The sequence below is a fragment of the Patella vulgata genome, chromosome 6 (genome assembly GCF_932274485.2).
Source record: "Patella vulgata chromosome 6, xgPatVulg1.2, whole genome shotgun sequence".
In the NCBI taxonomy this organism is placed as follows: Eukaryota; Metazoa; Mollusca; class Gastropoda; family Patellidae; genus Patella; species Patella vulgata.
Window position 1 is genome coordinate 2,053,412 of NC_065884.2, and position 25,788 is coordinate 2,079,199.

The window sequence follows — 25,788 nt, forward strand, 5'->3', positions numbered from 1 at the left end:
TCTAAATTCCTATTTTATTGAAAAATCTCTTGTTTCCAAAACGGATTTTTCCCCGTTCACAGACCAGTAAATCTCTTTTACTTCAAAAATACAAATCGGAATCCATGAAACGTACTTTTCATTATTCTGCATGTCTTTTATGGAACAATCTGCCTTTTCATATAAAGATGTGTAAAAATGTTGAAAATTTTAAGATTAAACTGAAAAGTCATTTATTTTGCACACTGAAGGAACCATAATATTCAACTGATGACATACTTATTATTTTTAACTTGCAACTGCATTCTATTTTATTTTGTGTGTAATTATAGTGTTCTTCCTATATTTTACTTGTATAATGTATATGTTTTTTTAGTTTGGGAGTTTGGGAGTGACTTATCAAACATCCCAATTTAAATTTTAAATTTAAATGATTTTAAATTTATCCTGATATTTCATGTATATATCGTCGATGGGGAGTCAAAAGGTCGTATCTGGCTTTTTTTTCGAAATTCACTTTCTTACTTCTTCAGAATGAGGATTTTCTTGCGCATCTTTTCATCTTGTTGTCGTATTTCTAAGCCAATAATAAGAGGGTTTATAGATATTGTTTCAAAATGTCGTATATGGGGTGTTCCAAAAAAAAAAAAAATCAAAAAAAATATTAAGAGTGAAAAAGTATTTTTTTTTTAAAAATCAACTTTGTGTCTAACCAAAGTATTACCATCAAACGAAAAGTAGCCAGTATTGTTTTATAGTTAAATATGTATTATAGAAATGAAATGAAATGAAATGAAATGGCGTTTAACGTCCTACTGTTCTGCTCCTATACTGGGCTAATGAAGACGGGCATACGCCATACAGAGTGCTATGAGGGAAATTTTGCCCGGGCAGCTGCACTATCGCCTACTTTTATATCGAATTCCAACTGCCAAGGGATCTTTTACGTGCATTCCAATGTATACACGAGACCTCGGTTTTCCGTTTCATCCGAAGGACTAGACAGCTGTCCTTGTCAGGCCCTCCGTTCTGCACCACTGACAAGGGGAAACCAACGTATTATAGAAATTAATGTTGAGCGTCTACTGTGTGAATTCTATGAAATTGAAGCAGGTAAAGGTGAATATTTTCCTGAGATACGTCTTTGCTGTATAAAATTGAAAATAACTAGCTTTCACTCTTTATTTCTACACTACATGCTGAGCTTGATACGTGCGGATAGTTACATATTGTTTTAATGGCTACACATACACTTTGTACAGAAATATTTAAGAAAAGCTTCAGAAATACGACATTTTACATACGACATTTTGACGTGACGGTTTTATTAGACATTTTGATTCTTAACCTCTGTGTGTTTTTTGGCTCTCTGAAGTATAATATGAAATATAATAATATGAAGTATAAACATACATTATGACGACACATTAATAATGACGTCATTGTAATAATCATATTAAACATACATTATTCAAGAGCTAAATCTGCCTATTGCAGGTCTTTCTTTAAACCTGAAATGTTATTAATGTTATTAATTAGACATTAATTAACTTATCCAGACCATAATCAACTCTCGATGTCATCTCTAGCCTGCGATATTTACTGGATTTGAATCCGATTTGTTGCCAAACGCTCATTGATGATTTAATCCAAAAATGAATAATCTAGACTATGTTTTTGATCGTACCGACTTAAGAGATGATGATCGAGGCTAGACCTAAAATTCAAAAGCTTGTATCTCGGTTCAGAGTGGATCAATTTTCAGCAAATTGTCTATACATTATGTAGTTTTTAACTATTATAGTGAGAACTACCAGCTCTTTATCTAATCTCCCATAATGCCCTTTAATCTATCTTTGCTTTAAAAACCGTTTTATTTCTTGAAGATTCTCTACCACTATAACCTCGTCTACTCATAGTTACGGTTATCCAGTCTCTACCACTATAACCTCGTCTACTCATAGTTACGGTTATCCAGGATCCTCTACCACTATAACCTCGTCTACTCATAGTTACGGTTATCCAGTCTCTACCACTATAACCTCGTCAACTCATAGTTACGGTTATCCAGGAATTTCAGAAAAGCATGTAATTAGTAGATTTTGTTATATCATGTAATTAGTAGTTTTGGGTATATCATGTAATTAGTATATTTGGTGACAGCATGTAATATCAGGTATATCATGTAATTAGTAGATTTTGTTATATCATGTAATTAGTAGATTTTGTTATATCATGTAATTAGTAGATTTGGGTATAACATGTAATTAGTAGATTTGGGTATATCATGTAATTAGTAGATTTGGTGACAGCATGTAATATCAGATGTTCATTAAAGAGTGTAAGGGGGGATGGTTGGCCGAATAGTTAGCACGTGCGCGCTGTATCATAAAGCCTGTCATTGAGTCAACTGGCGTGGTTTCGAATCCCCGGTTGTACGTGACAAGGAGTAAGGTCGCCTGTCCAACCTCGTGGGTTTTCTCCGGGTCCTCCGGTTTCCCCCCACTGCTAAAGACCCCTACGCGCAAGCGAATTATTGAAATAAAATTAAACCATATATTAGTCGAGAAATGACCTAATTTGTGCCGAGTGGACGTAAAACCCCATTTCTCTCTCTCTCTCTGCTTTGTGTATTAATACCCGCCTCGTGCATGACACCCACCACTATTATCTCTATACAGTCATGTTTGAATATTTCATCGATGACGACAGGGGATGTTAGTCAGTGGTCTACCTCTACCTCCTGATTAGTGAGGGGATGTTAGTCAGTGGTCTACCTCTACCTCCTGATTAGTGAGGGGGTGTTAATCAGGGGTCTACCTCTACCTACTGATTAGTGAGGGGATGTTAGTCAGTGGTCTACCTCTACCCACTGATTAGTGAGGGGGTGTTAGTCTGTGGTCTACCTCTACCCACTGATTAGTGAGGGGATGTTAGTCAGTAGTCTACCTCTACCCACTGATTAGTGAGGGGATGTTAGTCAGTGGTCTACCTCTACCCCCTGATTAGTGAGGGGGTGTTAGTCAGTGGTCTACCTCTACCTACTGATTAGTGAGGGGGTGTTAGTCAGTGGTCTACCTCTATCTCCTGATTAGTGAGCCAGCGTCATCCTCACCCAGTCAACGTGTGAGTCACCGTGATTCTCCAGCTGGTATCTGAATTATCAGTAACAATATAAATACAGATCTAGATCTCCAACTCCTATCTGTATTTAACAATAACAATAACAATACAGTTTTATACATCCTATAATTTATTACAGATTAAAATCTTTTTTCCACTTTTCTAAAAGTTCTAAAGTCACAGAACTACCTCCACAGACTATAACCAGAGCATTGGAAACGGTGCCAAGTTTTCCTTCTTCTTGAAGTCTTTGTATAATGTTACTATAAATAGCAGCCAACGTGGCACCACATGCTGGTTCTACTAAATACCTATGGTCATCTGAAACAAGACAACATTTCAAATTTTAACTTTTATGATATTATTCTGTATCGTACTAACCCACAATGTACCCCGCTTTCAATACAATGTATGTTGTGATCCAGAGGGGGGGGGGAGATGGGATTTAACGTCCACTTAGGTTCATTAGCTGTGGGGGGAAACAGGACAACTCGGAAAAAACAGAAGCTTTACTCCTTGTCACTTACACACTCGGAATCGAAACAACGTCACTTGACTCAATGACAGACCTTCTGATCTAAAGTACAGATCTGTTATCACAAGTTTATAAATTTACCTACTATATTATATGAACATTTTAATCCAGCAGGTGTATTTTTGTATTGTCCACTGCGAGCGGTGTTGATAAAAAAAACTCGAATGGACCCAGCTACGTTAATAGATATACGTCTACACATTTTGCCATATAAATAAGCTTTGCCATTAGATAGGGTTACATGGTCTGTAAGTTGTTGGCCATATAACTGTTATGGTCTCTAGACTTAGATTCATTCAAATTAAAAAGAAGCCGATCAAAAAATATCAGGCAAGAGTTGTCAGTGGCTTGTTATGACAATATAGTTACCTGCGAATTTAAGACAGGCATTAACAGCATCTCTATCAGGAACTACAACTGATAATACGGGTGGTTTCTGGATTTTATAATTATCAAATGTTCTTGTACTAACTGTTAATGCTCCTAAACATTTAGCTACACTGAAATATAAACAATAAATAAATGACAGCATGAAATTAATGCGATCTATTACATTACTATTAATTCATTTGATATATCGATATAATACTAGTAATTAATGCGATCTATTACCAGTAATTATTGTCGCCTTTTACTAGTAATTAATGTGATATATTACTAGTAATTAATGCGGTATATTACTAGTAATTAATGCGATATATTACTAGTAATTAATGTGATCTATTACTAGTAATTAATGTGATCTATTACTAGTAATTATTATGATCTATTACTAATAATTATTGCGGTCTATTACTAGTAATTAATGAGATATATTACTAGTAATTAATGCGATCTATTACTAGTGATTTATGCGATCTATTACTAGTTAACCTAATACTATACTGAGCGCCATGGAAAACGCATCACTTTTTTTCCCAAATATTTTATTACTAGGTGGTTTTGTATGTATAATATCATGCAATACTGTGAACTATTGTTTCACACAATGCTCCCAACCGCAAAAAATATCGGCCCGTGTGCACAAAAAAAAATTGCACGAGATGCACATGAAAAACCCAATATTCACGTGCAGCATTATGTGTGTGCCCTTTAAAAGCATGTTTTCAACTTAATGGGCAGTACATGAACTGTGAAACGTCAATCTGTCGTAATTTGTTGTTGGACTTGTGAAGGAATCGACCTAGAGATGCCGAGACTTACTGAAAATCAACGGAATGAAGCCATGGGAATGTCCAGGGCTGGCATGTCTACACGTGCTATTGCCAGACACTTCAATTGTCACCAGTCCACTATTGTAAGGTTGGTGAAACGTGTTCGAGTTACTGGATCAACACGTGACCGTCAACGTCCTGGTCCACAACGCGTTACAACCCAGGCTCAAGACCGCTACATCCGGGTCACTCATCTGCGTGACAGATTCCGCCCAGCGACTCGAACAGGTGCAGCAGTCGTCGGAAGACAAGGACCAGTAAGTGCCGACACCGTAAGACGTCGTCTAAGAGAAGTAGGACTCCGTGCACGACGACCTTATGTTGGAGCTATCCTCAGGGATCATCACCGTCAGCGGCGTTTGATATGGGCTCAAGGACACCAGACATGGAGAAGAGTAGACTGGCAAAGTGTGCTCTTCAGTGATGAGAGTCGCTTTCATCTTTATCACGCTGATGGCCGTCAACGTGTGTGGAGACGTCTTGGGGAACGTCTTGCAGACTGCTGCGTCTTCGAAACGAATCGATGGGGTGGGGGAAGTGTAATGGTGTGGGGAGGCTTCACATTTCATCACCGGACCCCACTACACATTTGCAAGGGTCGCGTTAATGCTGTAGCCTACCGTGATGATGTCTTGCAACCAATTGTTGTTCCGATGTTTCGAGCGCAACCACAACTTCAGCACTTCCAACAGGATAATGCACGTCCGCATACCGCCCGTTTTAGTATGGACTACCTGGCTGCTTACAACATCAATGTCTTGGACTGGCCAGCCATGTCTCCGGACATGGCACCGATAGAACATGTCTGGGATGAGATTGGACGCCGTCTGTATCGGAGACCACATATGCACACCATTGCTGCTTTAGAAGCTGCTCTTGTCCAAGAATGGAACAATTTGCCCCAGGCCTTCTTTCAAACATTGGTAAATTCCATGCGACGTCGCTGCACAGCGTGCGTAAGAGCCCGTGGAGGACACATGCGCTACTGACATCTGTGTAGTACTTTTGGTTTTGACCCCTCTGATTTTGTACCGTTGATTACAGATTAAACATCCATAAGTGTACAAATGTGTTGTTATTGATGTGTTCCCATTTCAATATTGTTCACAATAAGAGGCAAAATAAATAAGATATGTTTACATGATCATTTTGTTATACGAAAAACTAAGTGATGCGTTTTCCATGGCGCTCGGTATATTGGGACTTGCATTTCCTCTACATATTGCAATTTCAAATCCCATTAAAAATCCGAACTATTAAAACGAAATGAAATAAAGATATAATTGCAATCAGATTCTTCAACGTAGATACCATGTGGTTAGGGTCTGAGTTAGATTTGATCCTACTGTTATAGACATAAATCACCGAAAAAAAGATAAACCGTTTATACTGTAATTTCGATCCATGTAGCAATCCATATAAGGAAGTGTTGAATTACCTGGTAATATCCGGTAACGTGACTAATTCATCAGCTTCTATAGATTTATTAAAACAATCAGCACCAATAGTTTCCATGGCAACCACAGGTATATCATCCCAACTTATAGATCTCATACCTTGTAAAATACCATTTAATAATCCCCCACCCCCAACACTGGTTATAACTACATCCGGTTTTACCGGTTTCAGTTGAGACTCGCATTCATAAATCACAGATTCATGGCCTTCCCTGAAAAACAGAAAGATTGTTCGTTTTATTATTCCCTAACCTGAGCATTATTCCCTAAGAGTTTTGTGTAAGCTGAACATTTATTTACAGTAGTGTTTGTGAGCCGGGAGTTTTCAAAAAGTAGCAGAATTGCGCAAAAGGAAAGCGAAAGAAAGAAGGAAAGAAAACAGAGAAACATTGGGGATACTCGATTGAACGTTCCGGAATTAAATTCTCTCAATTCAAAAAATAGTGTCAATCGAAAGAAAAGGAGAATTTCGGAGTACAGCGCATGTGCCGACTGCTTAAAATATATCGCAACCAATCATGACAGCTGAGAAATATTCTACTCACACCACCTCAGGCAGAACTGAGGGACAGGCAGAACTGAGACATGGCTGAATTCCGTATCACTTGATTGCGATTATGTCAATTCCGGAAGTTCCGGACAGACAATCGAGCAACCCCCTAGGTCACTACGGGACTAACACAGGGTTCCTACGAGGTTGGCCAGGCGACAATATTCCTTGTCACGGAATCGAAACCACGCAATAACAGACGTTATGATTTTACACGCACGCGTTAAACCAATAGACAACCCAAACCCCCGCAAAAGGAAGGCTTTATACCTATTAAATTATATAACTGTAAATTGTCTCTACTAGAGTCTGGTTAATTAGGTCTATTAGACTTTGTCATCAGGTATAATAATATATTACCGGAAGTTATCTCTGTAATAGACTGGTTGATTTGGAATATATTTAATATATAGAATATGATAGACTACTTACCACACATCTGGTAAATCAAATGGATGAACATATTCACAACCTGTCAAATAAGTAAAAAATATTTAATAAATATGATTTAAGAACCTTCTATTGGTGGAGATTTCTACTAATACTAAAACATGGCTTGGGAAAACCTGCCTTGGTGACATGTGTAATCAACAGACATGTGTTATCAGAAGACATGTGTAAAAAGTAGACGTGTAAAAAGTAGACAGATGTAATCAGTAGACATGTGTAACCAGTAGATATATGTAACCAGTAGATATGTGTAATCAGTACACGTGTGTAATTAGTAGACATGTGTTATCAGTAGACATGTATAATCAGTAGAATAACCTACCCGGTTGTTTAGCTAATTCTAAAGCATATTGATTTGCGTGATCAAACACCATACCTTTTACAATTACTTCAGCTCCCTGTGAAATAAATTATTGATAGGTTAACGTACAAACAACTACTTCAGCTCCCTGTGAAATAAACTATTGACAGGTTAACGTACAAACAACTACTTCAGCTCCCTGTGAAATAAATTTTTGACAGGTTAACGTACAAACAAAATGAAACAGCCATCTGACACAACCGTTATTTGTTTTACGACTGTATGTTTTAAACAGTCCAATATTTAAACCAAACAGGAGAATAAAACTAGTTCCATTTATGGTCACTCAGTGAGTATGTCCTAAACACCCCAAGTAGAAGGTCTCTAGCCCGGATTCCTCTTGCCAATGATGCAGGACTATAGGACTCTAATCACAGGGATGGAGCGTAAAACCAGACGTCCCGTTTAAACTATTGGCAGAATCGTGAAGATCCAGCCATGTCACTCGAAATGGCGTTGCCCTGTTAGACCTAGGGCGTATCTGAGTTAATGATCGCTGTACGTACACCGGGTACACGAAACGTCAATCAAGCGACTAGAGTATTGTCAGAACACTGTCGTATCTATTGGGTAAGGGGAGATAACTGATCCGACTGTGCTAATCAAGATGACATATGCCATGCAGTGTTCTATGAGGGGAATTTTACCCAGGCAGCGACACTACGACATACTCTTATTCCCGCGATTCTTTAACGTTCACAACTTTGGGTTTTCATCCCACCTGAAGGACTAGATGCCGAAATATAATCCCTAGTAACTTGATTGGCCAAGACAGGAATCGAACCGGAGACCTCCTATAGTCACTGATCCACTGTGGTCCCCCTACAAACAAAATAATTGTGTGATTAATAGACAGCTATACTTACATAATCTCGTAGTTTATGTGCTATAAATTCTGGGGTACTTTCTGGTAGAACAATAGTACACGGTGTTTTAAGTTGTTGTGCTGCATAAGCCGCTGCCATGCCAGCATTCCCCCCAGATGCACACACAAGTCTTTTACATCCCCGTTCATTTACAGCCTAAAATAATTAAAATATTATTTTACTTCAAGTCAGTCGGCCTACTAACAACGTTCATTTACAGCCTATAATATTTAAATAACTATCGAATACCAACTGCCAGGAGATCTTTTACGTACAGGCTATTGTGTAGACGGGACCGCTGTTTTAGTTCCATCCGAACGACTAGACAACTGTCCTTATCATGCCCTCTGTCCCGCCACACAGCCAAAGGACTAGAAAACTGTCTTTGTCAGGCACTCCGTCCTGTGATAATGACTGACACCAATACTGTCCTTTAAGCGCACAAATAACTAAATATCATTATTTACAGCCGATAGGGGATATCGCTCAGTAGAATATAAAAGTTATCATACAAGTGATATCTACTGTAGAATGTGTTATTGGGTGATAAAACGGCTTTATGCGGCGATTGTATCCGTGTCAATCTTTGGATAATTATAGAAACCTTCCATTTACCTTTTTACAGAAATAAGAAATTCCCCGTATTTTGAAGGAACCGGGTGGTTGAAGGTTTTCTAATTTTAAGAAAACTTTAAATCCAGCCAGTTTCGATAACGGTACACTTTCAACAGTCGGCGTTGTTAGGTAATAGTTGACATTTCTTTCATTCACGTCGGTCATTTTAATATGTTGTTGATTTTAAACTGTGAATGAAAACTATGGAAATATGAGTAAATACGATATTAATATAGGGACGATCTCTGTCTAATATCAACAAATATAATATTATTCACCGAAAAAGTCTTCTAATGTCAAGTCCTTTGGATTGGATAGAAAAAGATAATTTGTCATTTAGACGGTAGGGTATATCTGATTCATCGTCACGGGTGCAATGGTTAAGCAAAATAAACACGTGTTTCTGGCAATATGGCAGCAATGGAAGGGAGTGGGTGGGAGGCACCACACGTTTATGGCAATATGGCAGCAAGGGAAGGGAGTGGGTGGGAGGCACCATAAATGGTTTATGTCAATATGGCAGCAAGGGAAGTGGGTGGGTGGGAGGCACCATAAATGGTTTATGTCAATATGGCAGCAAGGGTGGGTGGGTGGGAGGTACCACAGGTTTATGGCAATATGGCAGCAATGGAAGGGAGTGGGTGGAAGACACCACGGGTTATGGCAATATGGCAGCAAGGGAAGTGAGTATGTCGCAGGCACCACAAGTTTATGTTTTTATTGATTTGACTTGTACATAACATAATATAAATAATGTTAAAATAACATCTAATAATTTCATTTTGTATAAGTTATCATCCTTCGTCAAGCACCACGAACTAACTAATGTCTGTCTGTCACCAGGGCTTAACGGGTATATCGCACTGTCTGTCTGTCTCTCACCAGGGCTTAACGTCCGCTTCAACCTAGGGTTATATCGCAGGAAAAAACTATCTAATAATTTAATCCTTTATTAAAGGTTTGTTTCTTTTCGAATGTTTATAATTCTTTTTCAGTTTAGTATAATTTCGTTAATGGTTTTATTTTAATTATCATGTGTCCTTAACCCAACCCAGTTTAATATCACCTACAGCTAAATACAATATAGGATAATGAAATACATGTCCCTTGTAGTCAACGGTTGAGAGAGAGAGAGAGAGAGAGAGGGGGGAGCGAGAGAGAGAGAGAGAGAGAGAGAGAGGGGGGGGGGAGCGAGAGAGAGAGAGAGCAAAGGTCATACAACTTAGGTTAACTAACTGTGTGTTATAGCGGACGTGGTGTCTCTCTCGTCTGTAGTCAGTTATAGCACACATATAACCCTGGTTAACTATGTTGGATAACTAAAGTCTAAATGAAAGTAGAGCGAGAACGATGGAACCCTCTATATATATCTTCTGTAGTCATCCTACCAGTATGTTATATATATATATACCAGATATACGTCACTATACTGTTTATCATACACTGTACAATCTACATTCATCATCTCAAATCTTTTATTAAACCAGTTTCATAGTAAAATTATAAACTCACCTCGATAAAACACGTTGACTCCAACACACCTATTGATATAACACCACTGCTGATTGGCTCTTCATTTTGATCTATCTAATAGATTGCTACATCACAAAAACACGTCTAAAATCGTTCAGCTCCATCGACCACTTAGTAACCTAGTTATAAGTTGTATGGTGTACCATATCCGACAAAATATTCGAATAGTATACTAATACTCATTTACATTTTGACAGATATATGGATAACTAAAACTATATATCAATTATATAAGATATATATATTATGTTGTTTGTATGTAAGTAAAAATAACCTTGATAGAAGTAAGAATATAGGTGACTGTATGGATAACTTCCCCTACCTTGTATTGTATCTATAAGTAATGAGAGGGTTTGGTGGTTGTGTATGAGACAGGGAGTGTGGAACACCAGATACCACTCCTGGTTGTGTTTATACAATATCTATTTGATTTAATGATTTATAACGAGTCATATCTTTAGATAGTATTTACCTTCATATCGTGGATTATCTACCTCTCTTGATTCACGATATATAAGTCAAAATATAAACGTCTTTAAACGACACCCTGCATGACGTATACCCGTCTTCATTAGCCTCGTTTCTGTTCTGTGCTGGATCGCAGTAGAGGTGTGGGTCAGTTGGATGACTTTAACAATGGGAGGAAACCGGAGGACCGGGAGAAAAACTCACGAGGTTGGACAGGCGACCTTATACTTCTTGTCACGTAGAGGTGGAGAATCGAAACCACACCACTTGACTCAATGACAGACCATCTGATTTAACATGTACGCGTTTGCCATTCGGCCACCCAATCCCCCAAATAACGATGAACTCTTTCGTCTAGCCGGATGTGGACATGTGCTTGACATAGTATATAGTGGATGTGGGCGTGACCTGCCCCTGTTTTTGTGCGCCGTAGGCAATCGCCGTGTTTGTTCTAGATACAAGTATAGCGATTGTTTAGGGCGTTAACTTTTTTTTTATTTAATTATTTCTGTAGTGTTTTTAATCGGAGTTCAGCTTTAAATCGGTATTCAAAGGCTGTATTTTACATATGCTTGCATTCGCCAAAAAGCATGATTTTTAATTGATAGAATAAGTTCCACTTCCAAAAATCATGAATTTCTAACATCGCATACAAGTTATGTCCCATTCAGATCCCTGTTTATAAAATATTAGTTGTCACATATTCAGGGGCGCAGATCGCCAAAAATTAGTGGTGGAGACAGTCCATGCGCGGGCGACTATTGGTAAAGAGGGGGGTGGGGGGAGGGGGTCCTCCCCCGAAATATTTTGAAAACTAGACGCTCTAAAACGCACTCTGTGAGTATTTTCAGCATCATTTTCTGGCAAACAATTCTAATCCCTGAGGCAGCAAATGATACGAAATCTAATCTAAAGACAAATGTTCAATTCACCGTTCACGATTTATTCTCTCATGTACACTACAAGAACTAGAAATATTTACACTACTGAGATTCCAGCTTCGCCTCCATTCCCACAAGTGTTCGATCCTAATAATAATTTAAAGAATATTTTCTTTAGAAATTTATAAGTGTTCATACTATATAACCGAACGCCGGTGGCGTGAGTTGCTAGAGGTGGGGGGGGGGGGGGGGTTACAATTTTTGAATTTTTGTTACAAAATGGTGTCTAAATATGCATTCTCAGCGATTCTAAGGAGTTTTTACCAATAACAAAATAGTTCAGAGAGCAATTTTTTAATCGAAAAAAAACCCCATTCTATAAAGTGTTTAGTATATTTAAAACTAAAGAGCAGTACACTTATATCCACTCTGCCCGTTTCTTTTCCCTTTGTCTTCTTTCTGGACGGCCCGTGACAGGTTTTAAAAAATGTCTTTTCCGATAAATTTCCTAAATTTCTAAACCATCTACAAAACAGCAAAAAAAAATTTCACTTACATGTAATAATAAGTACACGATTCTTGGCTCAGCTTCCTGTACTCCAAAAAATAGAGGGGGTTCGAGTCTTAAATTTTAGATTTAATTGCCTTTATTGGTGGGGACGCGTCCCGGTGTCCCCACCGGGATCTGCGCCCATGCACATATTTGTCATTACTAGAAAAATATTTGTCGAAATATTATATCGTAACGCATGAAAATAGCATTACTATAATTTATAATAAAGTTAAACTGGGCAAATCATTCAGTGTTGTTTATCAATCTACCTACCATTTGATAAATTTATAGAAAGATGCATGTTGCATTAAGTTTTACCGATTAAAACACAATAGGTAACACAAGAAATTAATTGTAAATCACTGGTGGCATGCTTCGTTCAGTTGTCATCATCATATATTATTAAATTTATATACGAACTAAGACAAGAACATGTTGTAATCAATACTATTGCCCACTTCAAATATAAATATGTATATATGAGAATGAGTTATTATAAATAAATCACGCCTTGCTTCTCGCAGTAGTATAAATATTGTCTGAAATCTACAACGAAATGTCATCACAATATCAAATTTTTACAAATGAATTTAACGCATGAAAGTTCCTTATACACGATTATGGCACTACAACATCAAAGCTCGGCGACATTGTTTTTGTTTCAATCTTAATCCCCTAACATTTAAAAATCGCCATTACGTCCTGCTACTACATTGTGCACTCGGGTTAATCTAACTTAACTTTAAGGTACCTCCCATAGGGGGTTGGTTGGCCGAATGGGTAGCACGCGCGCGCTGTATCATACGGTCTGTCATTGAGTCAACTGTCGGGGTTTCGATTCCCCGGTTGTACGTGACAAGGAGTAGGGTTGCCTGTCCAACCTTGTGGGTTTTCTCCGGATCCTCCGGTTTCCTCCCACTGCTAAAGACCCCTACGGGCAAGCCAATTATTGAAATAAAAACTGAACCATGTTTGTGTTGAGTGTACGTTAAAAACCATTTCTCCCTCCCACCTCCCATAGGTCACATACGGATTCTGGATTTCCTGGTTAGCGAGCCACTTTCTAAAGCCTAACTCATAACCTGCCGTAAGTGTTTTGACACGTAGAGTTTGGTAGCTCGCAGACACGCCGCCAGAAACCGGCTGTAAATTATAGAGGTGCCGGACCAAAGTCTCTACGGCCGGTCTGCGATCTTCTACGGTGACTAACACACGCAACTGACGGCATGTCTCACTTAAGTTTTTACTAAAACTAGGCCAGTAGGGGTTCGTACGGCGGCTTCTGAGCTAGGCTTTACTCACTGATTCCTCCCACTGTTAAAGACCCTACAGCACAAACAAATTATTGAAATATATTTAAACCATATGTTAGTCCCGAAATGATCTAGGTTGTGTCGAGTGGACGCTAAACCCCATTTTTCTTTCTCTCACCCTTATGGTATAAAGAATAAGCATGCCAAGTTCCAAGATGATGCATTCAGAATTGCTGGCTGTAGACGATAAACACAAAAAAGGCGCGTGGCTCTGTCTCTGGGGTAGGGTGGACATGGTCCAATATAAATGTAATAAAATGGGGTATAACGTCCTACTGTTCTGCTCCTACTTGGAAAATGAAGACGGCCATATGTGCTATGAGGGAAATTTTGTCCGGACAGCAGCGCTATGGACTGCTCTTATCTTCACCTGTCAAGGGTTCTTTTACGTACACGCCAATGTGTACACGGGAACTCGGGTTTTCGTCCCATCCAAATGACTATACGTTGTTCCACCCACCCTACATCACTGATAAGTGGGAACCATACTGGAAAACCCGATAAACGCAGCGAGCCAACGTCCTACTCACTGAGCCATCGTGACTTACTGGACTAATATAAATAGATGACATCCTGTTGAAATGAAGGATCATGATGAATTTGAACACAATCTGTTAATAATTACAACCTACAGATTATAGGATTGGACATGCACCAAAATGAAATGAAATGGGGTTTAACGTCCTACGTTCTGCTCCTAACTGGGCATACGTCATACAGTGTGCTACGGGGGAAATTTTGCCCGGACAGCGGCACTACGGCCTACTCTTATATCGAATTCCAACTTTCAAGGGATCTTTTACGTGCACGCCAATGTGTACACGGGACCTCGTTTTTTCGTCCCATCCGAACGACTAGACAGATGTCCTTGTCAGGCCCTCCGTCCTGCATCACTGAAAAGGGGGAACCACGCCGGAAAATCTGGATGAACTTTCTCGGCCAATGCAGGGATCGAACACCCGACCTCCAGGCTAGCGAGCCAGCGTCTCACCCACTTAGCCACTGTGTGACCCCCGCATTCACCACAAAAAAGGTCATCCCTAGGGTATAATGAATACGTATGCAAACATTCAAGACGACCCGTTAAGAATGGCGACCTGTAGGCGAAACACACCCACCTATAGACAGGAACACATCCCACCTACAGATAGACTCACACACCCACCTATAGACAGACACCCCCCCCCCCCCTATAGATAGACACACACCTCCATCTATAGACAGACACACCCACACCTACAGATAGACACTCCCACCACGTACAGACACACACACCCCACCTAGAGATAGATACACACCTCCACCTACAGACCAACACCCACCTACAGACAGACCCTCCCACCTACAGACAGACACACACCTCCACCTACAGATAGGGGCGACCCCATAATTATTTTCACGTTATGAATGTAGACGTATAAAAATAAACACGAATTGTTGTAAATAGTATTATTCATTACAAATAAATATATACAAATAAAATATTGAAGACATTTTAAATAAATTAAAGAATAGTATTAGTCCTGTAGATAAAGTACAAATACGTCATCAGTAGTTTTAACTGTTGACTACAGACAGTGTAATACGTCATCAGTAGTTTTAACTGTTGACAAGAGACCGTATAATACGTCATCAGTAGTTTTAACTGTTGACAAGAGACAGTGTAATACGTCATCAGTAGTTTTAACTGTTGACTACAGACAGTATAATACGTCATCAGTAGTTTTAACTGTTGACAAGCGACAATAAAACTGTAAATTGTATGACTAGAGACAATAACATTATGTTGACTAGTTTACATGAATTATTATAACTTGTTTATTTTATTCTAATTTCATTTGATCTGTGATATATTTAACGTCTAAAGAAAGACTTGAGATGGGATAGTTTAGGTTTAGTTGATTTAGCTTTAATATACTTTATCTTTTCATCTTGTTCAGTGTCTGATTTCCTACAATAATCTAGAGGTGTTTTACCATCTTTATTCTTGACATGTAGATCTAGATGTAAACAATCAACTAGATATTGTACTGTAGATAAAGTACCGTCTAGACATGCCAGGTGTAAGATGGTATTATTATAACAGTCTCTGGCGTTAATATCAGCCTGATGACTGACTAGATATTGCATTTTATCTACAGGACTTACACTTGACATACAACAGGTAAATAACGGTGTCTGGTTGTATTCACCTGTTGTATTAACATTCATGTGTAAATCATCAACAAGATATTGTACTGTAGATAAAGTACCACTGTTACATGCCAGGTGTAAGATGGTTTTATTATTACTGTCTCTAACGTTAATATCAGCCTGATGACTGACTAGATATTGTATTTTATCTACAGGACTTACACTTGATCTACAACAGTCAAATAACGGTGTACGATTGTATTCACTTGTTGCATGAACATTCATGAGAAAATCATCAACAAGATATTGTACTGTAGATAAAGTACCACGCCAACATGTCCAGTGTAAGATGGTATCATTATAACTGTCTCTAGCGTTAATATCAGCCTGATGACTGACTAGATATTGTATTTTATCTACAGGACTTACACTTGACATACAACAGTAAAATAACGGTGTACTGTTGTAACGACCTGTTGTATGAACATTCATGAGAAAATCATCAACAAGATATTGTACTGTAGATAAAGTACCACGCCAACATGCCAGGTGTAAGATGGTATTATTATAACAGTCTCTGGCGTTAATATCAGCCTGATGACTGACTAGATATTGTATTTTATCTACAGGACTTACACGTGATGAACAACAGTAAAATAACGGTGTACGCTTGTCATAACCTGTTGTATTAACATCCATGTGTAAATCATCAACAAGATATTGTACTGTAGATAAAGTACCACGCCAACATGCCTCGTGTAAGATGGTATTATTATCAATGTCTCTAGCGTTAATATCAGCCTGATGACTGACTAGATATTTTATTTTATCTACAGGACTTACACTTGATTCACAACATTTAAATAACGGTGTCTGGTCCCACTTGTCTCTGACGTTAACATCTATGTTCACCATGTTTTTTATATCATCCAAAGTACCATCGAGACAGGCTTTGAATAATTGTTGTTGTTGTTGTTGACGTGTATCTGTAATATACTATTCAAAAAAAGTAGGGGATATTTGATTTTTAAGTGTTATTAAAGTCACCTAATGAAACCGACGAAGAAACAAATGACAAAATGAAATGAAGTTCACATTCATCGATTTATTCCAAATGATCGTTAGACTAAGTAAGGCACAGACTGACCATTATAAGGGTAAAATGATACCCGGGGTCAAACAGCAAAGTTACCACAGCATCACAACCAAGTCAGTAACGGGTAAATCCTCCTCTGTTTGCCAAACAAGCATTGATCCGACGTGGCATACTCCTAATGAGACGTCTAAGGTCATTTTGGTCCAGATTGTTCCATTCCTGTTGCAACGCAGCAGCAAGTTCTTGGACATTGGCAGGACGTTGTTGACGTTGACGTTGGGGTAGAGGTCGGGACTCAGTGCTGGCCAAGGTAATGTGGTGATGTTCTGTTGTTGGAGGTCACCTGTAACGATCCTGGCCCTGTGACATCTTGCGTTGTCATCCTGGAAGATGAAACGGCGGCCATGACGTCGTGCGAACGGCACAACATGGACTGCCAAGATGTTGTCCCGGTAGTACTGGCCTGTAACACGCCCTGCAACAACATGTAAAGCCGTTCTTCCAGCAACAGTGATGCCTCCCCACACCATAACAGAACCACCCCCAAATCGATCATGTCTGATGACGTTAACGTCTTGGAAGCGCTCGTTTCGACGACGCCACACCCTCCTACGTCTGTCCAAAAAATCAACAGTGAACCTTGACTCATCTGAAAACATCACATTGCTCCAGCGTCGATTATCCCAGTGTTGACGATCCCTACACCAACGACGTCTTGCCTGAATGTGATGATCTCTCAAACAAGGGATCACGCGAGGACGTCGGGCGCGAAGGTGACCCCTATGCAGTCGATTCCGAATCGTCTGGCCACTCACTCTCACACCAGTGTCTGTTTGAAGACGAGCGCTGATCTGATTTGCTGTGATGACACGATTTCTCAAGGCCAAGGTACGGATAAATCGATCCTGGGCTTGAGTTGTCGCCCTTGGTCGACCTGAGCGTGGTCTGTCCTGTACAGATTGTGTATCATGGTATCTGGACCATAGCCTGCTTATGACAGACTGAGAAACATTCATCGTCCGCGCCACAACCGCCTGTGTTGTGCCGATCTGTAGCATGCCAAGGGCACGTAACCTTTCATTTTGGGTAAGCCGACGCATATCAAAATTTGTTTTCTGGTCACTAAAACAATTAAACTGATGTTTCCACCCTGGAATTCAATGCCACAATGACTGTAACATTCAAAGTCAGAGTCGTGCAAATCTTGGGTTGGACCCCCATGATGATCCCAAGCATCACCTGCATTCCATGCGGTAGCTATTGGTGCGTTTGGGCGTCACATGTAACTGGAAATGTTTCTTCTGTTAGGTTCTATAGTGACTTTTTTCGTAGTCATTTGCATATTTTAGTATTATGCCCCCAAAATCAAATATCCCCTACTTTTTTTGAATAGTATATATAACATGTTATACTATATTTACAGTTTATCAAGTCATATTTAATATTGTTTCAGGTAAGTCAGTCGTTGTTGGATATTATATTATATATTAGAATAACTTACCTTCTTCATCTGAGGTATCACTTGTATTACCAGACAAAGTTCCAGGTAATAATTGTGGTTGAATGGTATCTGTAATATATAAGTCATATTTAATATTTTTCATCTAACTAGAATAACGATAAAGTTTATTATACGTCTTCTGACTTCAATGACGATAGGTATTTGACGTAATAACTTGTGACGATATGTATATGACGTGTGACGATATGTATATGACGTATAACTTGTGACGATGTGTGTATAACGTAATAATATCAACCTACCTTCCTCATTTAAGGTAAGAGTTTTAATACATGTCTCCAACTTATCAATTCTCTTCTTTGTCAGGGCTTTTTTCTATTCAGTATTTTTTTTGTATGTTTCTAGTTTTTCGATTTTCTTCAACATCTGTTTAGAATCTCCATCTTTGCTTTCCACCTGTTTCTTCAGGTTCTCTAATTCCTGCTTAGTAAGTTCGTGATCTTTATGTAAGTCTTCTAGCTGATGTCTTGTCTTGTCTTGTTCTGTCATCAGATTGGTTTTATTTTTACCTGTATGATAAAATTATTTACAATTCAATACTATCACCTGTATGATATAATATAATACACAATTACACAAGACAAACCCACGGACAGGACAAAATATACACAGACAAATGAAATGAGGTTTAACGGCCTACTACTGTGCTCCTACAGGGGTAATACTAATGGAGACGATATACGCCATACCCTGCGCTATGCGCGAATTTATGCCAGGACAGTGGCGTTAAGGCCTACTCTTATATCAAATTCCAACTGCAAGGGGATCGTTTACGTTCAGGCCAATGTGTACACAGGGCATCCAAACAATTGTACATTTCCTGTTGCCAGCAGCCAGGGCCCATGCCCTCCGTCCTACATCAAGGACCAAACATGGGTTCTCCGTGTCATACTCACTGAGCCACCGTGGCTCCAATATACATTTCAAATAAAAAGACGTGAATGGACCTGGGTGCTAGCTATAAGCGTCTACTACGTTGTAGGCCTAGATCCGGGGCTGTAGTGATATAGGCTTCACTCAAAATCAAACTAAGAATAATAGAAACAATCCAAGAAAAAAGGGAATATTGTAGAAACGTTGTATCATACTGGTGTCAGTGATGATCGGCCATGTGCTACAAGAAATCTCATTGTCAGCATATTGAGCAAGAAACGGTACTGAATTAAAATACATGGAAGCCATCGAACACAAGCAGCCAGTCTTGACGGCGGTCGTCTGCTAAATGACGTTACACAAAGGTGGTCATCTGCCAAGTGACGTCATAAGTTAGACTGTAAATAGCGCCAACAATAATAAGGGAGATAATCCAGTTATAGTAAGATGATTATGGAGGCAGACCACCATTAAGGTTATAGCAACTCTCTATCTCTCTCTCTCTCTCTCTCGCTCACTCTCTCATGCCCACTTTTGATGGACGAATAGGGTTTGAATTAACATTATTAGCTGGCCAAAGAGACCAGAATTAACATTGAAGTTAATGGAGAAATTAATGGTGGTCTGTATCCTAGTATCGTTCATAGAATCGACCTTTCTTATTTAGTTATCATCACATACAGTATATTACGTACCTATTGGGGAGTCAACATTTATCACCCTATATTACATTCTACAGTAGATATCACTTGTGTGATAACTTTCATATTCTAGTGAGCGATATCTCGGAGATATCCCTTTACATGAAGAAAGCTACATCAAACACTTATATATTTAGTTATTTTTTGTGGGTGTAAAAAAGGGTTGGGTGGTAAATAAAATCTTCTACTCGCCATTTTGATATAAAAAAATATCAACACTCGTCGATAGATACTGTTTACACTTTATTTACATTATTGATTTGTTTCTACAAAGTGAAACCATAACTCTAGAATTAACGGAAATTTTTGAATTTAAGTTGGCTATACGTCACACTAATGTCAATATCAATTTGAAAAACTATCAGATAATAAATATAGTCTGTAGAGTGTTTACAAGAAATTGTCGACAACGGACGGACGCGACAGAAATATACGACCAAAATTCCATGTGTGTGTATAGAAAGGGTAGTAATTAACGATCTTTAATCATGGAAGTAATAAGATTCATTTCTCACAAAAATCGGATTCATTTAAACAAATAAAAACAGAATCGGTACGTTTGTATTTTTATATTTTTATAAGTTGTGAATGTTTATATATATATAGTGTGTTGTTCTTGTTTAAAATAGAAATAAACTTACCATGCGTGGTGTTTTCTAATACATTTACGATTTCTCTGTAACCTAGTTCTCGTAAACATTGGATGAATTTACCATAGGCATCACCACAGTTTAAAACATACATCAGTAGCTTGTCGGCAGCTTCTGATCGACCTTGTTCAGCGTTCATGTAAACTTTCTTAATTCCATCCTTTTCGTCTGCGTCGAATACGTTTTTTTCAAATAATTTATTACCAAGCCTTACTGGTTCCTTGATATGATCAACCAGGTAGCAGAAATTGACTTGGATTTTGCTATAGTGGTCTTCAGGCATTCGACCTTTCTGTTTTACTGAAATAATTTATTACACATCATTAAAATAAAATGTCAATAACGTTTCATGTTTTGATGTCGCGTCTCGTGTTCTAATGATTTAAGCATGGTTAAATGGACAATAAACCTCCTCTAAATACCAAACAATAAGTGGTCATCTCGTAAGCAACGTTTCATCTTTTAAGTTTATATCAAATCAACACGTTCATTGTGTATGTTGTTCTAAATTAACATCTGATATATTTTATATGTAAACTGTTCAGATCACGTGAGTTTATTGACCAATCAAATTGTGTTTGATTATATCTGGCCTGAAGTTAAAGAACAAGAGACATTTAACCAGCCGAGAGAAAATATTATTGTGAATCTAAGAGTAAAGTATTTATTAATATCATATCAATCCACTTACCTTGGTACTTCGACATCTTGATTATAGATTTGTATTATTTTTATAATGGACAGAGATAGGTATCTTACTTCACCTGGTCTTTTATCTTAAAAACAAGAAACATTGAATAAAATGTAATTAAAATTAGATTCCGATTAAAATACTTGGTTTTAAACACACATATCGGGCGTGGGAAGTTATTTAGTATAATTGAGAAATGAAATGAAATGGGGTTTAACATCCTTCTGTTCTGCTCCGACTAGGATAATGACAATAGGCATATACCATACAGTGTGCTATGACTACAATGAGGAAAATTTGCCAGCGCAGCGGCCCTATGACCTACTCTTATTTTGAAGTCAAACTGTCAAGTGTTCTTTTACGTGCACGCTAATGTGTAAAAGATCCCTTGTTTGGAATTCTATATAAGAGTAGGTCGTAGAGGCCGCCTTCATTAGCCAAGTCGTATCAAACATTAGGACGTTAATCCCCATTTCATTTCATTTCGTCGCCATGTTTTTTTGTTAACAGACACTTGTACAATCGGCATACCTCGGTTATTTTGTCGGAAGATACCGGCATATCTCGGTTATTTTGATACTTCCATTTGAACTCGGCTGCACACCTTTCAAACGCGTTGTCTTTAAAGAAATTTGCGACAATGTAAAATCTCCAAACGACGCCTTTTAAAGAACTTTTATTATTAAGCGATAAGTTTTACTAATAAGTAAACCTACGACCGTACCACAATGTCAGGCGAAGAGCGGAGATGCATATCAAGTTACGTCGTACAGGCGAGCTTCATGACATGATGAACATTATAGAATCAGCCGAGATTTGCCGATTGGTGCCTAAGGAAAACAGAAATTGTTTTTCAAAAAACAAAATTATAAATAAAAGTTTAAAATTATAAATGAATCTTACGATATTGGAATTTCAAAATAAATTTTAATTCATAAAAATAAAATTAATTTATAAAAATAAAATTAATTTATAAAAATAAAATTAATTTATAAAAATAAAATTAATTTATAAAAAATAAAATTAATAAAAATTTATAAAAATAAAATTAATTTATAAAAATTAATATATAAAAATCAATTAATCAATTTATAAAAATAAAAATCAATTTATAAAAATAAAAATCAATTTATAAAAATAAAAATCAATTTATAAAAATAAAAATCAATTTATAAAAATAAAAATCAATTTATAAAAATAAAAATCAATTTATAAAAATAAAAATCAATTTATAAAAATAAAAATCAATTTATAAAAATAAAAAATAATTTACTAAACTAAAATTTTTTTCTACAAAATTCACGATTAAAAACGGAAACAATAAATTATTTTTGAAAGTTAAAAATCAAAAGTACAAATAGATAATCGAAAAAAACAAAAGATAATTAGTATCTGAGGTTCGGTATTATTGTAAAATATTCCCTTCTATAAAAGATAAAAAATAAGTATATACAATAATATCATATCTACCTTAATTGTTCTTGTATTTGAAGCAAACCTCAGCTTTAGATGGCTAGCTGTTTAACATCTGCTGTCTGGATAATTTCTGACGCTCGCCGCTTGGTCTACCTCTAGATATATGTGTGTGTGTTTACGTCACCCCTAGTAACATTTAAAAAATTCATTTTAATAATAAAATATAAGGAGTGATTTAAACTCTGTCCTGTATGATTGGTAGATAATGACTAATGCTACTATAAATATCTCTAATGAACTAGGGGGATTGGAAGGCTGAATGAATAATAAGGTTTGTCATTGAGTCAACTGGCGTGGTTTCGATTGCCCGTACGTGACAAGGAGTGGGATCGACTGTCCATCCTCGTCGGTTTTCTTCGGGTGCTTTGGTTTGCTCCCACGTGTATTATTGAAATAAAATTGAACCATGTGTTTGTCCCTATCTCTCTCACTCTTATGATGTCTTATTTTCATTTTTATCATCTTAGCGCATTTGCATGGGGTCTTTCATGTGGGAGGAACACGAAGTACCCGAAGTAAACCCACAAGGTTGAGAAGGCGCCCCTATCTCCAAGCCACCCACATACGTTCACGCCATAGATCGAAACGAATTTTAAATGAATAATATATTCACGTCATATTTATCTGAACAAATATATATATAAATTATTTACAGTTACTTGTTGTTGTATAAGTAGGTCTGACACATTAATGTTAGTGTAATAAGTAGACTTGGTGTTAATAACAATATCACATCATATAAAACACAGTTAAACAGAGTGCAACAGCACGAGTAGAACAGCCGGCTTCTTATTCTCTGTTAATACATCCAATACAACTCAGAACAGCCTGCGTATTGGTCTCTATCATCACATCATTTTTCTCCATTGATACATACGATAAAACATAGTTGAAAAGATAAAGAGAGAGAGAGAGAGAGAGAGAGAGAGAGAGAGAGGGGGAGAGAGAGAGAGTAGAAAAGTCTGGGTTTTCTTATTCGTGGTGTAATACCAATGGCGGTCACTCCGTTATCAATAACAATGGCGGTCATCTTTATCAAACACAATGACGATCACCGTTAGAGGGCACCTGCCTAACACTCTCATTTTGGGATATACTGTGAAAGCTAAAGAGAGACAAAATAATAATTCCATGTTGACATGATTTGACTGAACAGTTACACCTGAAATGTTCAAATTAAATTTTATGCTGGTATGTTTAGTATCAGTATATCCGTCGTGTAATACTTTAAGACGGAGTCAGACTGGAGGTTTTCAAATAGTTGATCAAATACGTTAACGGTTGTCAACTAGTTTAGCCAATGGGTGTTAAAATGTCCCATCATGTGCCCGTTTTATGTGTCAGTCTGGTGCAAAAAGTAAGACGTTTGATTTTATTTAATTTCTTGGCGAGAGTGTTAATGTCACTTTAACAAGTTCACTTCGTACAAGGGCCTTTACACTGATAACTCTATTCGAGGGCCTTTAACGCGGTCACTCTGTGCGAATCCCTTTAACGTGATAACTCTACGAGGGCCCGTTAACGTGACCACTCTGTACGGGGGCCTTTAACATGATAACTGTGTTCGAGGGCCTTGAAGGGGACCACTCCGTACGAATATCCTTAACGTGATTACTCTCTACAAGGAGCTTGAACGTAATCATTATGTTCGATAGTCTTTGGCGTGATCACTCTGCCCTAAGACATTTAACGTAGTCACTCTGTACGATGGGCCTTTAACGTTATCACTATGTGAGGACCTTTAACTTGATCGATCACCTTGTACAAGGACCTTTAACGTAATCAATTTCGGTGGCTTTAAACTAATCAATCTGTACGGGGGTCTTTAACGTAATCAATCACTTTGTAACACGGTTAAAAATATACTGTAGAAACAACTTTCTGGTTTTATCAGCCACAATACAAGAAAGAACACCCAGATCGACAGTACTGCTGACTTGTTTTAGACTTTACTTCATTGGTTGTGAAACTAGATTCCAATTAAATCACTTGTTTTAGACTTTTATTCAGTGTTTGTGAAACTAGATTCCAATTAAATCACCACCGCTAGAAAAGTATATGAAATACAAGAGTATTGCTAACGTTGTGTGTATTGTAATTTACATGTATATACATGAATACAAGGGTTATTGATAACGGCGTGTGTTTTGTATTTTATATACAACTAGAGTTTACACAATTAATTGACCTGGGGCCATTTTTGATTTGATTGATCTGGTACATTGATTTTTCGACATATTTTTGTCTCCATGCCTTTCATCGGTCTCTGATGTCATGTAGGCACGCTTAAGGCGGTGTATAGTCAACTTAATCATGCATTATGCAAATAGCTAATTCTGCCTAATTCAGGTCTTTCTTAATGTCATCGTCTTCCAGCGATATTTAGTGGATTTGAATACACTTTCTGATGGATAATTGAACGTAACAATGGATAATGGAGACTTTGTTTATTATCGTACCAACGTTATTAATGACGATTGACTCTAGTCTAAAACTGAGTCGCTAATATCTGATTTCAGAGTGAAGCATTATCTATTTTTCAATTATTATAGCAAGAACTGCCAGCTCTTTATCTAAACAAGAAGGCAAGAGTTTTATAGCAAAAACTGTCAGCTCTTTAACGATGTGTAGACCGTTCATTTTGCTACTGACCGTTCATAACACATCTATCTGAAATATTGATATTGAAATATTTGCTTCAGCCCGGAATTTATTTTCAGATTTATAGCCCCGTCAGACCGCGGTGGC

The 25,788-nt window shown here is 37.7% G+C and overlaps 1 protein-coding gene and 1 long non-coding RNA gene across 3 annotated transcripts; both read right to left on the minus strand.

The window, feature by feature from the left end:
• Window positions 1–3,206: 3,206 nt before the first annotated feature.
• LOC126823525 (L-serine dehydratase/L-threonine deaminase) lies at window positions 3,207–10,811 on the minus strand. Of its 2 annotated transcripts, none has more exons than XM_050552427.2 (8): window positions 10,663–10,811; window positions 9,151–9,338; window positions 8,536–8,691; window positions 7,631–7,706; window positions 7,291–7,330; window positions 6,290–6,520; window positions 4,007–4,137; window positions 3,207–3,423 (listed from the first exon to the last, which is right to left on the minus strand). In XM_050552427.2, the coding sequence occupies exons 2-8, from the start codon at window positions 9,313–9,315 to the stop codon at window positions 3,236–3,238; spliced, it is 987 nt and encodes a 328-aa protein (XP_050408384.2). In that variant the 5' UTR covers window positions 9,316–9,338; window positions 10,663–10,811; the 3' UTR covers window positions 3,207–3,235. The 2 variants fall into 2 exon arrangements, with proteins under 2 accessions (XP_050408384.2, XP_050408383.2); XM_050552426.2 differs by having other exon boundaries at window positions 9,151–9,351.
• A 5,524-nt stretch (window positions 10,812–16,335) lies between these two features.
• LOC126823532 (uncharacterized) lies at window positions 16,336–20,979 on the minus strand. Its single transcript, XR_008788546.1, has 4 exons — window positions 20,865–20,979; window positions 18,892–19,158; window positions 18,629–18,697; window positions 16,336–17,017 (listed from the first exon to the last, which is right to left on the minus strand). It is a non-coding gene; the product is annotated as an uncharacterized LOC126823532 (long non-coding RNA).
• Between the last annotated feature and the right edge of the window lie 4,809 nt (window positions 20,980–25,788).